At 39.1% G+C, this 15143-nt stretch overlaps 1 protein-coding gene across 8 annotated transcripts in view; it reads right to left on the bottom strand.

Moving 5' to 3' along the window:
• The window catches only part of Nmd3 (NMD3 ribosome export adaptor), a 79450-nt gene that overhangs the window by 45567 nt on the left and 18740 nt on the right, over positions 1-15143 (bottom strand). For 4 of the 8 annotated variants that reach the window (XM_075951022.1, XM_075951023.1, XM_075951024.1 and 1 more), the window contains 7 exons: positions 13457-13569; positions 12189-12261; positions 10601-10707; positions 8869-8939; positions 6916-8504; positions 4528-6882; positions 4296-4339 (listed from right to left, as the gene is read on the bottom strand). In XM_075951022.1, coding sequence (XP_075807137.1) covers positions 8374-8504; positions 8869-8939; positions 10601-10707; positions 12189-12261; positions 13457-13569 — 495 coding nt within the window. In that variant the 3' untranslated portion in view covers positions 4296-4339; positions 4528-6882; positions 6916-8373. Of the gene's footprint in view, positions 1-635; positions 2044-4295; positions 8505-8868; positions 8940-10600; positions 10708-12188; positions 12262-13456; positions 13570-15143 lie in introns of those variants that run through there. The other 4 variants (XM_075951027.1, XM_075951026.1, XM_075951025.1 and 1 more) reach the window with 3 other exon arrangements.

The following is a 15143-nucleotide window of genomic DNA, read 5'->3' as shown; positions in this document are numbered from 1 at the left end:
GCACCTGGCAGACAAGCATGGATGAAGGTTCCAGCTCAGCTCACTATCACCTGAGGTGACATTTTGTTTGATCAGGGACAGCGAAATGAACTGAGAATAGAAAAGTGGAGAGGGCTGTAAGCTCCCTGAAGATAAGAAACGTGTGTCTGATTCATGCTTCATACTTCGGGCATACTAGTGTCTTGACAGGTGGCCCTTGAAATGCTTGTTGAAAAAGTGACCTCTGAGGGAAGTTAAATGAATAAGCTCATTATTCTACTCAGAATGGAAAGCTTGCAAACATGGGGACAGGTGGACAGGGTACACAGGAACTGAAGAGAGAATTCAGTCCATAAAGTGCTTGCCACTTAAGTACAAGTACCTGCGTTCCATCCACAGAACCAAAAATTTAAAAAGCCAGGCATGGTGATACTTACTTGTAATCCCAGTGCTAGACAGACAGACCCTTGGGGCTTGCTGGCCGGCCAGTTTAGCCTATTTGGCAGGCTCCAAGGTCAATGAGACCCTGTCTCAAAAAACAAGATGGTACCCAAAAGCTGACTTCTGTCCTCTACACACACACACACACACACACACACACACACACACACACACACACACAGAGAGAGAGAGAGAGAGAGAGAGAGACAGAGAGAGAGAGAGACAGAGAGAGAGAGAGACAGAGAGAGACAGAGAAGAAAAGCAGCTTTTATTCTCAATAAGCATACATATCGTTTGAGCACATAGGCAGATACATTTAGATGCTTGTGGGTTGTTTGATCAGCAATATGTATAAAAGCTATGACACACAGACAACAGAGTATTTTATTCTATTGAGAACCTATAGAAAAAACCTGACAGTTGAGCTGGGACTTTAAACAGGCAGTGTTTCAAAAACTGACCTCATTACCAGGACTGAGGGCCAGCCCTAGATTCAGCAAGAGAGCCTAGATTCAGCTCAGTATGATACAATTGCTCACTGCAATCTTCTATCACAAAAGGTCCAAAATCCACCAGAGAAAAGCCCCAGCAGAAGCCAAGGGAAGCAAGTAGTCCAGGGTCTGCAAATGACACATAACTCAGCCGAAATTTACCTCCTTATTCTCGGGGCTCTTCCAGGGATTCCCACACTGTTGAGTGAACGTTAGGGACCTAGTCTGGCTTTGTGATTTAGAATCCTGAGGAGTCTGAAACATCAGGGCGGGCCCAGAATTCCCTGAGGCTCTTGAGTGACAAGAGTCTCCTGCAGTATTTCCCAGTTCTGTAGGTGACCAGAGAACAAAGGTTCTATGGATACTCAGGCTGGTTTGCACACCCGGGTGGTAGACATAAACCAGGGGATTGATTCTCTGACCTGTAGAGAATCTAAGAAATCTACAAATTAAGACTGAGAAAAGTCCTTATGAGAATCTATGTATGACCAGGAAGACGTTGTGGGGACATCAGAAAGCTAGTAGAAGGCCAACTTGTAGGGAAAGGTATCTACTTCCCTAAAGAGTGTATTAGTTATGCAAAGCTGAAGAGGAAGGAGCTAGGTGCATTGCAAGTTTGGGGCCAGCCAGGGCTATACAGTAAGACAATGTGAGAGGGGAGAGGGAAAAGAGAATGAGGAAGACAGAGAGGAGGGCAAAAGGCCATGCTTGTCAGCGAGTGTCCACCAGTCCCCAGCTATTCTAAGCACTCACGCTGTACGTCGAGACAGAGGATGTGCCACCCTTCCCCACCAGGTGCTTCAGCTGGAGCTCTGCTTTGTTCAAATCCCACCTACTCTCCACTAGTCCATCTACAATAGGAAAGAATAGTAGAGACTATTCTTTGTTCCAACTTTGAAAATACGGGTAGGCCCCCATGTTGATGGGTAATAAATTTATGCTATAGTCAAAGACAAATGAAAACCCAGCAAATAGCTTAACAAAACTTGGCAGCTTTCATCAAATAAAAATGTTCTATTAGGAAACAAATTTAGCTAGGGGGGAATTCTCTAGACCTTTAAATATAGCAGCTCCCAGATGTACTGAAGCATCCTTACAGTAAGCTGCTGTTCCTCACACCTTAATTACTACCCTGAAAAAAATTCAAATAAACTCTATATCAGCATAACTTCCAAAAGAAGCAACAACAGTTTAGTTAGATCATTTCATCTGCATTATCACTGTGAAGGAGAAAGCTACGAATGTAAGCTAAGCTGCATGGCCATGCTCTATCAGTCATTCAAATGCCAGCAGCAGCACTGACAGCGGTGAGCAATTTTGGGTAAAGAGCCAAGCAAAATAAAAGTCTTTACTTGATTTACATAATCATTGCATTCCTAAGATACTCAGTGTCTATATAAAATCTCAATTACTCCGTATTTAAACGTAAACAGACTTAGAAAGCAATCTTAATTATATACTGCCACAAGACTTGTCAAGAAGAGCTAAAATCCGGGGGGGGGGGGGGGGGGCAAGAAACAACAGTTGCTTTTATGAGCCTCTTATGGGATTATATGCCTCCCAGCATCTACCTGTGGTTTCCAGGCCTAACACTGTGACAACTCCCATAAAAATGTTCCTCAGGGAACAGTGCTAGTCTTTTGGGAGCTACTGCTTAGGGATTCAGAATGCCTTTAATATGATAAAGTAAACTGAACAGAGGCAAAGACAAAACTACCTTTTCTTTCTTTAAGCCCAATTCAAAGCAACTTCTTGGAGGACTACTGCTTCACTGAGCACACTTGGAAAATGTGGGGATAATTTTTGAAAGTGTAGTCAACAATGAAATTATGCAGAATACCAACTGCAGGCAAACAGCAGCCAGAAGAATCTGGAGATTTATTTCCCATGAGTGCCTGTTTCAGTGCACCGGTAATAAAGACGATGAACTAGTTAGGAGGCTGTGGGAGTTGGTGGGAAACCTTTCTAGGGCAACCACACAGACAGCCAGGCTCCAAGGCATTTTGACTATTATTTGGCATCCAGGAGGTTGAAGGTTATGATCCTTGAACATTTTTCATAATGAACTTATCTTTTCAAGACCCGTCTTTATGGTCCTTTCCCATGATGAAAGAGGCCTTATAGGTCAGTCTAGTAAATAAGGTAAGCAATACCGATCATCATTAATTCCACATATGAAATTAAGCAATAAAATGTGTATTTCTAATTTTTCTATGAACCTGTAGGGTTTATGTGCATTGAAACACAAAGTTAAATGGGAAAACCTACACATTAAATTTATTCTTCCAAGCCTAGCTTTAAGTCATAACCCATACATCACTAAGAAAAAAAAACCAATCTAAAACGCCTCACCGTTCAAAGCTCAGCCTAGCAAACTGAATATGTCCTGATCCCCACCTCAGAGAGACACAGTGAGTGCTGCTACCACAGCAAAGTCTCCACCCCACCTCCAGAGCCTCAGCTGGTGTTTCCTGAAGACTGGGCTCAGGCCTTTCAGTATTAGTCAGGCATTAGTGCCACCTGGTGGACATTTGAACTAACCCTACAACTACTGCCTAATCACTTAAAACATCACTTAAAAACAAAAGGTAGGAAAGCATTTCCATCGTTTGGAGACATACTTCATTATCGCAGCTTCAGACACTTAGTTTCAGAAGACCAAAAGATGTCAAAGTCAGAATCTAACTTGAAGAGACATCAGCTGGTGGGCTCTGGTATCTCAGTATTAACTTTAAAAATTAACTGCTCAGAAATAAGAGCAACAAACCTGCTATGGGCTGAATATATGTTCCCCAAATTTACACAATAAAATCTAATCCTAATGTTAATGATTACGTGAGGCCTTAGGGAAGTAATTAGATAGTGAGAGTAGCACCCTTACCAAGGGGTTAGTGCTCCAAGGAGGTGACCCAGAGAGGGTTGCTCTGTAACCGTGAGGACTCAGGGTTTTTTGCAAAACTAAAAGGACTTCCCAGAGCCTGACCATAACGGAACCCTAAATTTGACTTTCTAGCCTCCAGAAGCATCAAGGTTATAGAGTTGATGTAGCCCAGTCTATAATACTCTTCATAGTACTTTCCACTAAGATAAGAAAACAGATTTTAAAAAAAGACAAAAGGAACTACAGGTAACTGAGTAAAACTGGGAGCCGGAGACGTGGTATTCCCCAGGGAAAACACACCAACCCACCCTGAAAACATACATACAGGTAACATTATATGGACAGAGCCGGCTGTACTTAGGAATAATACAATAACAATTAACAGAAAACAAAGTTATGTATTTGAAGGAGAGAAGGGAGAGTATATGAGAAGGTTTGAAGAGAGGAAAAACAAGGGAGAAATGTTCTATCTCAAAAAAAGAAAGAAGAAAAGAAAGGCTGCAAAGATTTGAAATAGCCATTTAATCCAGGAAGACACACAAATTAACTAGCACATGAAAATGCCTATAAAAATCACAAAAAGAGGGGCTGGAGAGATGGCTCAGAGGTTAAGAGCACTGACTGCTCTTCCAGAGGTCCTGAGTTCAATTCCCAGCAACCACATGGTGGCTTACAGCCATTTATAATGAGACCTGGGGCCCCCTTCTGGCTTGCAGGTACACGTGGAAGGAATACTATACACATAATATGATAAATAAATAAATATTTAAAAAAATCACAAAAAGAGGGCTGGAGATACAGCTCAATGCTGGACTACTTGCCTAAAGTACACAGGCCTGTATCAGATATACACTCAAAAAAAAAAAAGTCACAAAAGATACCACCATCACCTGCCATGTTAAAAACACTGACAAGTATCAGGGTAATGAAGGTCTCATCCACTGCTCGTCTGAGATCTCAATGGTGCAGCCACTCTGGTAAAGCTTGGCAGACTTTTATAAAATTAAACATACATTCACTATACACTGTAATAATCCCATTCTTACTTGCTATTATTTTTGTTTTTTTCCTAGTGCTGGGAATCAAAGCCAGGTCCTCACACATGCTAAGCAAGTACTCTACCACTGAACTATAACCAAATTCCCCTTACTCCCAACTCCTAGTTCTTTATTAAGACAAAATGAAAAAATAAACAACAACAACAACAAAAACCCTGAAATGTTCACAGCAGTTTCATTTAAGAATCTAAAGCTAAAACCAAATGTGCCTCAACAAAGGAATAGATAAAAATACATCCATATAGTGCAATAGCAGAAATAAAAGGAAACTCTGGACATAAATAACCTGAGAAACTAAAATGAATATATATACACATAGACACACACACTGTGTGATGTCACTCATTTACTTTAAGAGAAACAAACTAAGTTCAGAGTTCAGATTAGATATTATCGAGGGAATACAGGTATGGTTTAAAAACAGAGTGAGGGGATTTTTAGCACGTGCATGCACACACACGTGTGAGTGTGTGTGTGTATGCTGACTTTGTATGTACTTTGTGATTACATAATCTACATATATAAAACTTCAGAACTACACATCAAAGAGTGATTCTGTCTACATGTAGAAAATGAACTTTTAAAGAACAAGTAAAATTTTTACCTTAATAAAGAACTGTAAATTGGGAGTAATGGGAACCTGTGGTTATAGCTCGGTGGTAGATTGTACACAATTAAATCATACTAGATTCAAAGATGAGAAAAAAATATATAGTCTACAAAGATATATATATATATATGTATGTATGTGTATGTGTATATATATATATATACATATATATATATATATATTTTAATGAATAAAGAAATACATGGAATGGGAGCTCATTCTCAGAACAGGAAGCCAAAAACACAATGCCAGGTTTGGGAACATCTGGACTCATGGGCAGCACATGCATGCTAGGATAATGCACCAGGTTTGGGAGCATCTGGACTCACGGGCAGCACATGCATGCTAGGATAATGCACCAGGTTTGACATCCCTTTCGAGCAACCCCAAAATGACATAACATAAATCTAGGCACAGGAAAAGAAGACAAAGCCAACCTGCAGTTATTCTACAAATAACTGCCTTGTACTCTTTAAATAAAACATACTCTTAAGGACTGGTCCAGCTCAGAGAGGCATGAGATGCTAATGTAACACAGACTCTTACATAAACACATCTGCGAAGGACTTTACTGAGACAAATGGCAAGACCTCAGCATTCCACCGATTGGGTAAAAGTTTAGAATTTTATTAATTTATGAATGACACACTAATTATTATTAAATAATTTCTTGCTTTTAGAATGAAAAACCCTCATCTCTGACAGGGCTGTCCAACCTTTAAACACATGACACAATGTTGGGCCACACAGCTATCCTGGGACACACACAGCACCTGAGTGCTGGCTGGGCATGCCAAACGCTAAAAAAAGCATCACCCTTCTTTTTTTTTGGTGGGGTGGAGGGTGGTGGTAGAGAGGAGTAGAGGTGCTGGGCATTCAAGCCAGGGTTTGGCCATGCTAAGCCAGCACTCTCTCCAAGGCCAGCCATTCTCTGAAATGGTGGAATTAAAAACTAGTGAGAAGGAAAGGAAAGAGAAAGCCAGCAAGATAAATTTTTCACTTGCCAAATCTGGGTTAAGGTTAACCATGAAATCTCTATTCTTGTACCTTTCTGTAAGTCTGAAATTATGGGTAAATGTTATTTTTAAAAATATCCTTTGGGCTAGAAGTAACAGAACTAGAAAGCTGGGTAAAAACAACAACAACAACTAAATACCAAGCAATCTAAGGATAGAAGTCAACATGAATACATTTATTAAAATTAAGAACCTTGACTCACACCAATAAGGAAGCACACCCTGGAGTCCCCAGACTCTGGCAAGGTATGAACTTGACTCTGCTAAACATCTCAATTGCAGAAGCAACTCTCCCTCATCTTCTTCCTTGCTCATCAGACTTCTGACAAGAAAGGAACAGCTTTCAAGTGTGTGTTCCATTATATACAATGATAATCACAGAATTTACAAAGCTGACTATAAACAACTTCTTGGTTGGGAAGATTAGCTTCCCAACCACTATCAACCTGAACAGTGAGAGTACCATGGGACTCATGGAAATGGTAGATTTAGCAAGCTACTTGACTCTGCAAGCTCTTGGATGTCTTTATTCAAGAAAGACTAAGGTTAGAGGGAAACTAAATTTTTTAAGTGGAAAAATCACATTAAGTATATAACAACTTCACTTTAGAAAAGGGCATGAATACTGCCTTAAAATCTTGATAAATCAACCAGTGGTAAAACAAGCGAGAACTTGCTATGGTCATGCTCAAACTGCCGTCCCCATCTGTCCACCACCAGGACAGAACATGCTTTTTAGATGAATACACATCCAGAAATGAAGGCCTGGAGGATGTTTGGGCCTTTACTCCTAACTTCAAAAACAAGGGAGTCGAGTCTTAAAAAACAGTTCATTCTTAATGGTACATACAGACTAAGTAAAGAACATTCAGTGAGGTGCATTTACCAAATCTTGTAGGAACAAAGTTATAAAAATTCATTTTCAAAATGTTTAAACCCGAGCAACACTCTTCTTTCGGAATATGGGAGGCATTACTCTTGGTTTAATAGAACATTTTCCTTAGCAAGCTACTTGACTAAGAAGTAGTCTTCCATCATCTACAATCATTCTTGCTGACGGTGGTGCATTATGTTCAATGGCAGAAGTGGACAGAAAAAATAGTCTTTATTCTCAACTTGAAACCCCAAATTTAAAAATTATATCATTGATACAAGGGACAGACATTTTTATAAAAGCAAGCTATCACTTTAAGCTTCTGTCCAAAGTAGAATAAAAATCAAATTGTTATTTAACCTGTAAAACTGATCTGTGCTCCCTACAAACCTACACACATTTAAATACATTTTAGTCTACTGAAATAAAAATTAAAATAACCCTGCGTTAAGTTTTTTTATAAAGCTAAAGTTATAGCCTAATGACTGGACAGCAACTATGCAAGTACAAGCCTTAAGTTTAAACCCAGGAAGGGAGAGAAAAGGGGTAAAGATATTAATTCTGTGTAGAAATAAAATGATTAACTTCCCAGTTATCCTGTGATAAACTGAACTTTCATTTCCCTACCCCAAGGATATGAAAGTTATTTAAAGTGGGCCAAAGCAATTAACATAAAACAAATGTAAGAGGTTGGCTTATATTCTAATATTTGGCTAATATCCAAAGGATCTAACTTGGTCTTTGAATCCAGCACTAAAGTAGTAAAACTACTACGGTTCCTCTGATAAAACTGCATTAGATGCCTCAGTATCAGTAACAACTACATTCCATCTCAGCGCTTTTTCTAACCATCAAACTATGAAACCTTTCAATACTGTAAGTAAACAATCAAAATAGTCATATATTCAACTTTAAGACCAAATTCTCCTCTCAAAATTCAAAGGAATGCATGTACTATGCAATGATGATCATTTTGCTGACTTCTGAGGTCACAGACACGCAAACAGCATATACCATGGCTCATCATGACATCATTGATGCACCTTCTTCACCAGTGGCATCTTGGGAAATATGAAGGTCTTCAATCATCTCAGCCAGACTAATTCGAGGGGCTCCTTCATCGTCCGTGTCACTCTCCACAGGGATGGTGGAGTCTAAGGAAGGAGGGGATATTTCACATGTACAAGTATGGACATGCACAGACCACTGTCCCTACCATCATCAGCACTAACTAAGGCTCTCAGCTCTTAACTACAGCAGGCTTTCAAATACTAAATAAATGAGCAAACTAAATATGCAAGAGCTAGCAACTTAAGGAATCAGGCTCAGATAACAATTGCTTCATTATGTATACAACAAACAATATTTAGGAAATTTTACCGTTCCTTAATTATCTGTAGGTAAAAGCCCAACTACAGCAGTTTATAAGACAAATAAAAGTCACTTATAAAAAGTAAGTTTAAAATATCCTCACAGATACTATCTACAACATGACTTCAATGCACCTAAAACACTAACCTCTGTAAATGTTGACATTTTTTCTAATTGTCTCATCTTCTTCAAGATCTTCAAGGAAATCTTGATATTGCCTGCAAGAAAAAGAAACTTTGAGCACTGTCTCAAGTATTATAGTATTTGCAAAATTGAAATATGGCTGCTAATTAAGTAGGTAGGCTGGGAAACAAATTTCCTTACAATATTATGTAACTGCTGAATATTAAAGTGTGTTAAATTCAAGACAATGAAAAGATACCTCTCACCTCCATTCTACCACACAAATCAATTCCCAGGGACAATTGACTACAGTTAATTTGGGGTGTTCTGTTTTGTGATTTAACAATTTATTTTTATTTATGCGTGTGTGTGCATGTATGTGTGTGTGTGCCAGAAGTGTGAGGGTACCCGTAGAGCACTGGAAGCTACGGAGCCATGGCCACCCCATGTGGGCGCTGGGCACTGAACTTGAGTTCTCCGACAGAGCAGGAAGCACTCTCAACTACAGCAGTCATCTTTCCTGCTCTTCAGTTCTTATGTTGGTTCTAGGGGCTTGGGTCTTTAGCTGCTGAGTCATATCACCAGGCTAAGACTACAGCTGAAACAGTCAAGTGTGTACTACTAAACAGTATAACATGCTACATATGTATGTATTTTTAAATTACATCATGAAATGTTATTGATTCCCAGTAATATAAATTCTTCTTTTTTTTTTTCAATGTTTTTATCATCATCAAGAATAAAAGGTGTGCGACAAGACCGCCCGGCTTATACTTGAACTTTTTAAACTAAATTATTTTCATTAACACTGCAATTATAAAAGACAATAACCCAGGAAATGATTATTGAAGTTGTATGTCATTTTATTCCTTTATGGATTCTCCTAAGGAGATTCCATTCATAACTTTCTCTTCCTAAATTAATTTGAGTACAAAGACCTATTGGCTTGGGAGGGAAATGGGAGGCTCGGAGGAGGTGGAAATTTTTTTTTTATTCTCCTTTTATCAATAAAAAAAAAAGATCTATTGGCTTGAGAAACTGAAAATCTTCTGTAAAGCAAAGGACACAGTCAACAAGACAAAATGACAGCCTACAGATCTTCGCTAACCCCACATCAGACAGAGGTCTGATCTCCAAAATATACAAAGAACAAGAAATTGGATACCAAAAGAACACATAATCCAATTTAAAAAAATGAAGTACAGACCTAAACAGAGAACTCTCAACAGAGGAATCTAAAATGCCCCTCAACCGAAGAATGGATAAAGAAAATGTGGTACATTTACACAATGGAGTACTACACAGCGGAAAAAAAAAAACGACATCTTGAATTTTGCAGGAAAATAAAGCTAGAAACATTATTTTGAGTGAAGGAACCCAGACACAAAAAGACAATTATCACATGTACTCACTCATAGGTGGTTTTTAAACATAAAGCAAAGAAAATCAGCCTACAAACCACAATCCCAGAGAACTTAGACAACAATGAGGACACTAAGAGAGACTTACATAGATCCAGTCTACATGGGAAGTAGAAAAAGACAAGATGTCCTGAGTAAATTGAGAGCATGGGGACCTTGGGGGAAGGTTAAAGGGGATAAGGGAGAGGCAGGGAGGGGAGCAGAGAAAAATGTAGAGCTCAATAAATATCAAGAAAAAAAAGAAAACTCAATTAGGTAACAGCAACTTCTTTACAATTAAGCCTACCTTCCAAGGGTCTCCCTTGGAACAGTCCCAAGCTTAAGGAAAGCAGTACCTCTCATCATCTGTGTCCATGTCTTCTCTGTCCCTCGCAAGCTCTTTCAGCTTCCAGTTTCTACGGCGCTGGCGTTTGGTACGGTCATAGCTCTTCTTAATTAACACCTGTAACAGAAATATCTGCAGTTACAGCAAAGAGACACACAGTAGGGGAAACATTGAACACTTCGGGACGCCAGGAGTCCAACTGTTGGCCACTGTTACACTTCAGGAGAAAGGTGTCAAGAGGATGTCTAAAACTCTCACTATGTATTCATGAGTATGCATTTGAGTATTATTTATCTAACTGTGAAAATTTCAAATGACTAAATGCTAAATTTTTAATGCCAAAAACTTGCATTGTTTTTATTATATTTTTTCAGTCACCATTCATATGGCACATTTTAAAACATTACAGACAGATACTCCATTTTTTCACAGTAATAAGCACTTACAAAATTTACATGAATTTTATAACATTTAATAATTATATAGTGAAAATTTTAGAAAACAGAAAAATTTTGAGATGACAAGTGATCTCGTGAGCCCATCCTGCAGCTGGAGAGATGGCTGAGTAGTTAAGAGCACTTGCTGCTCTTGAGGAAGACCTGGATTCAGTTCCCAGCACCCACATGGTAGCTCACAACCATGTGTAACTCCAGTTCCAGGGGATCTGATACCCCCTCTGACATCCACCAGCACTGTTCACACATGGTGGATACTGACACATGCCAACATGACACTCACACATGTCAGATCAAACAATAAATCTAAACAATAAATACCCACTCTGACCCATACCCAATTCTTTTCTGTCACCAATTGAAGAACAGCCAGATGAGATAGGGACCTCCTATCACCAGGACTCCATTTTTGCTCAAAGTTAAAGAAATTCATGTTTATTCTGAAAAGACTAACCAAGTGGAGCAGGGTCCTATCCTTCATCTACTGCTGTTTATGAACTTTAAACTCACCACAACACAACTCTACAGACTTTTCCAAAGTAAAAGTCTGTCTCCAAGAGTTGACACTATGAAGATTATTTTCAATTTTAATTTGTATTTAATAGTTAATAATGGACTTAATTCTAAATGTTCTATGAAGCTGAGAAAATACACAAAATAAGCTGAGGCTAACATAAGAGTGAGCTTGTATAAAATTTAGAGGTCTCCATTTCCAGGTGCAAACTCACTTTCCCTCTATCAGCAGGACTGGCAGACTGAAGCTAGGGCATTCTGCATGACAGGCAAGCCCTTTGTCACTGAGTAATGTCCCCAGTCCTCTGGTTCATTTCTGTTCTATTGAGACAGGGTCTCATTAAGTTTCCCAATCCAGTCTTAAATTCACTCTCTAGCCCAGATAGGTCTTGAACTTGTGATCCTCTCAGATCAGCCTCCTGCACACCTGAGATTGTAAGCCTGTGCCACCAGGTCAGGCAGGATCAAGTGTTTTGCTAAGAAAATGAAAATCTGATTATTGGAGGTAGGGGTACCCTAAATAAATCCTCAGAATCTTATCAATCCTCTTTAACACAGGGGGAAAAAAAAGGAAAGGAAAAAGAACAAAACAAAACAAAAAAAACCACCCACAAAACCCTAAAGCCTTACCACATCTGGAACTCTATCTGACTTCATTTTGTTGACATGCTCATCGTTTAAGTTACAGTTGGCCAAATCAAATCTGAAATGTAAACAGTGAAGAGTTTAATAAGTATCCTTGTGTACAATTCTGTTTTATATATATCATCTCTATATATGGACACACACACACACCTATCTTTCTAAGTAGAAAATTTTTGAATGCTCCTCATTTTAAGTTTTGAAATTTTGGGCTGGAGTGATGGCTCAGTGGTTAAGAGCACTGGCTGCTCTTTCAGAAGACTTAGGTTCAATTCTCAGCGCCACATGGCAGCTTACAACCATTTTAACTCCAGTTCCAGGGGATCCAACATCCTCTCCCAGCCTGTAGGCACCAGGCACATACACTCATACAAGAAAAAGATACACATAAAATTTAAAATTTTTAAATAGTAAATAACAGTTCTGAAATATGCTATGTGGTGAACATGCTTCTCTGCAGACAGGTACACACTGCACACTAAGTCTGTCACTGTCCCTTGTGCCCTCTTTCCATATACTTGTTAAGGACAAGATGGAGTGACACAGCAGCCCTAATTTCAGCCTTAATGCAACTGAGTCTGCAAGTTTATAAAACAAGCAACAACCTCTCATTTTCTTGTAAACAGAGCTCAAACTGCTAGAACAAAGCCCATGTCTAGAGGACACTAACGAGCTCAGATGCAGACAATTATTTACTTTTATGGGTGCTGTCTGATATAAAGGGCTGTTGTTTTATTAATTTATTTATTATGTGTATGTGCCTGCATGCATTTATGTACACTATATACATACAAGTGCCTAGAAGTCAGAAGCATCAGCTCCCTTAAAATTGGAGCTACTAATAGTTGTGACCTACCTGATAGGAGGACTGGGAATTGAACCTGGGTCCTCTGTAAGAGCAGTACACACAACCTCTGGGCCATCTCTTCAGCCCTGGTTATTTCCAAAAAGTGAAGCATTCTCACAGTCACCTAAACAACCCACTACCATTAAAAAGCTATAAATATTCAAACTATATAAATTCAGTATTTAATTACCAAAATCTTTGAATAACTGACTAAGGTGGCCCAAATGAAACTACTATTGGCTTTTGTCCAATACATGGTTTTATAATTATCAATAATAAAATAAGCTAGAAGGCTCTTAGGACCTCTTAAATATTTTTTTTGAAATTAACAAGTTTAGTATCTTATTGACTTATGAAGAAAACTTGCAATGCTACCTGGCAAGTTAAAACACAACAAAATAAAACAAACCCCAGCACCAGGTCTCCAGGATTTAAAAGATGTCCCAAGTGAGTCCGACAAAAATACTGCTTATCTGTGTCCATTTCAGATGTCTTCTGGATCCAGACCTCCCCAAGGGTGTGCTTAGCAGAAAAGAAAAAAGAGTCAGTAACAGAACAATTCAAGACTCATTTCATGAAAAAATTAAATATAAAATTGACTTTTTTCTTATTCAATATGCACTTAGAACTGCCTTCTACTTTCCAGAATTCTAAAATCCTGTATATAAAATGTCTTCAAACGAAACCATATAAACAATGCAGAACTTGTATACAACATTAACATTACCCCCTGAAAAAACAAACATGCAACATACATATACAGCACTTTCAAAGGAAATGGCTTCAGACAGAGACTGGTTAACTCAGAGTGAGCACAAAAGTAACTGGAAGGGTAAAAGGATCATGGAGCCAGAAAACAGTGATGGAGGAAGGTCATTGGTAATAAACAAACTGCCTTGGCCCATTTTGATAGGCCATCCCTTAGGTGGGTGGAGTAGGCAGAACATAATGCTGGAAGAGGAAGTGAGCTCAGAGGCCATGCTCCCCTTTCCCGGGCAGATGCAATGAAGCAAGCCGCCAGGTCAGACATGCTGAATCTTTCCCGGTAAGACTGATGCTACACAGACTATTAGAGATGGGTTTATCAGGATATGAGAATTAGCCGGTAAGGGCTAGAGCTAATGGGCCAAGCAGTGTTTTAAAGAATACAATTTGTGTGTTGTTATTTCTGGTGTAAAGCTAGCTGTGCGGGAGCCGGGCGGGACGAAAAGCAGGCCCACAGCTCCCCACTACAAAACAGTTCAAGAAAATGCCTGTGAGACCCAAGACTAAAAAACAAACAAATTAACCAAGAGTTCAGAAAACCTACAAACGGCACCGGCACACTAACAGTGAGTCCCGCGCCCCCCCCCCCCAACACACACACTGGGCTGGAGAGAGCTCAGTGGACAATAAGGATCGCCACCAAGTCTAATGATATGAGTCTGATGCTCAGATGCAGCTCCTTCAAGTTGTCCTGACTTCTACAGGTACACATGTGCACATGAACAGCCTCTCTCCTCCCCAAATACAATCTAAAAGTACACGCATCTCTGAAATAGTCCCATAAAAACATGTTTGTCAAAACGCAGGTGCTCTTCTAATTTAGAGAAAGACAATAAAATCAAGTTATATTGGCACTATAATCAAACAGGAATAGAGACCCAGAAGGTAGTATATTCTACAAGGTATGTGCTCTTTCTGTTTAAGAAGTTGGTATCATAACAAGACAGGAAAGTATTATCACTGAAGAAAAGATTTAAGAATTACAATATTCACACAGTTTAATGTGTGCTCCCCACCTAGATGCTAGTTTGAGCAAACTTCTGAGACAAAGGAAGGAATCTGAATGTGGACCAAATGTTCTCATAGTGATAAACTGATTGCCTCAAAGGCGTTCTATGTTGTATAAAAAAGATTTCATATTCAGTAACGACTCAGAAATTTAATTGTCCACTTGGTCCTCTCTCACCAAAATAAATGTGAACAATGAATTTTTTTAAATAAAAACGGAGGCCTGGAGGGATGGCTCAGCCGTTAAAGGCTAGGCTCACAACCAAAAATAAAATAAAAACAGAAAAAAAGCCTTTTTCCCAATACAAAAAGAAGAAAATTGA

The sequence above is a fragment of the Microtus pennsylvanicus genome, chromosome 16 (assembly GCF_037038515.1).
Source record: "Microtus pennsylvanicus isolate mMicPen1 chromosome 16, mMicPen1.hap1, whole genome shotgun sequence".
In the NCBI taxonomy this organism is placed as follows: domain Eukaryota; kingdom Metazoa; phylum Chordata; class Mammalia; order Rodentia; family Cricetidae; genus Microtus; species Microtus pennsylvanicus.
The sequence above is the reverse complement of the archived record's forward strand: the minus strand, read 5'-3'. Positions and strand labels throughout refer to the sequence as shown.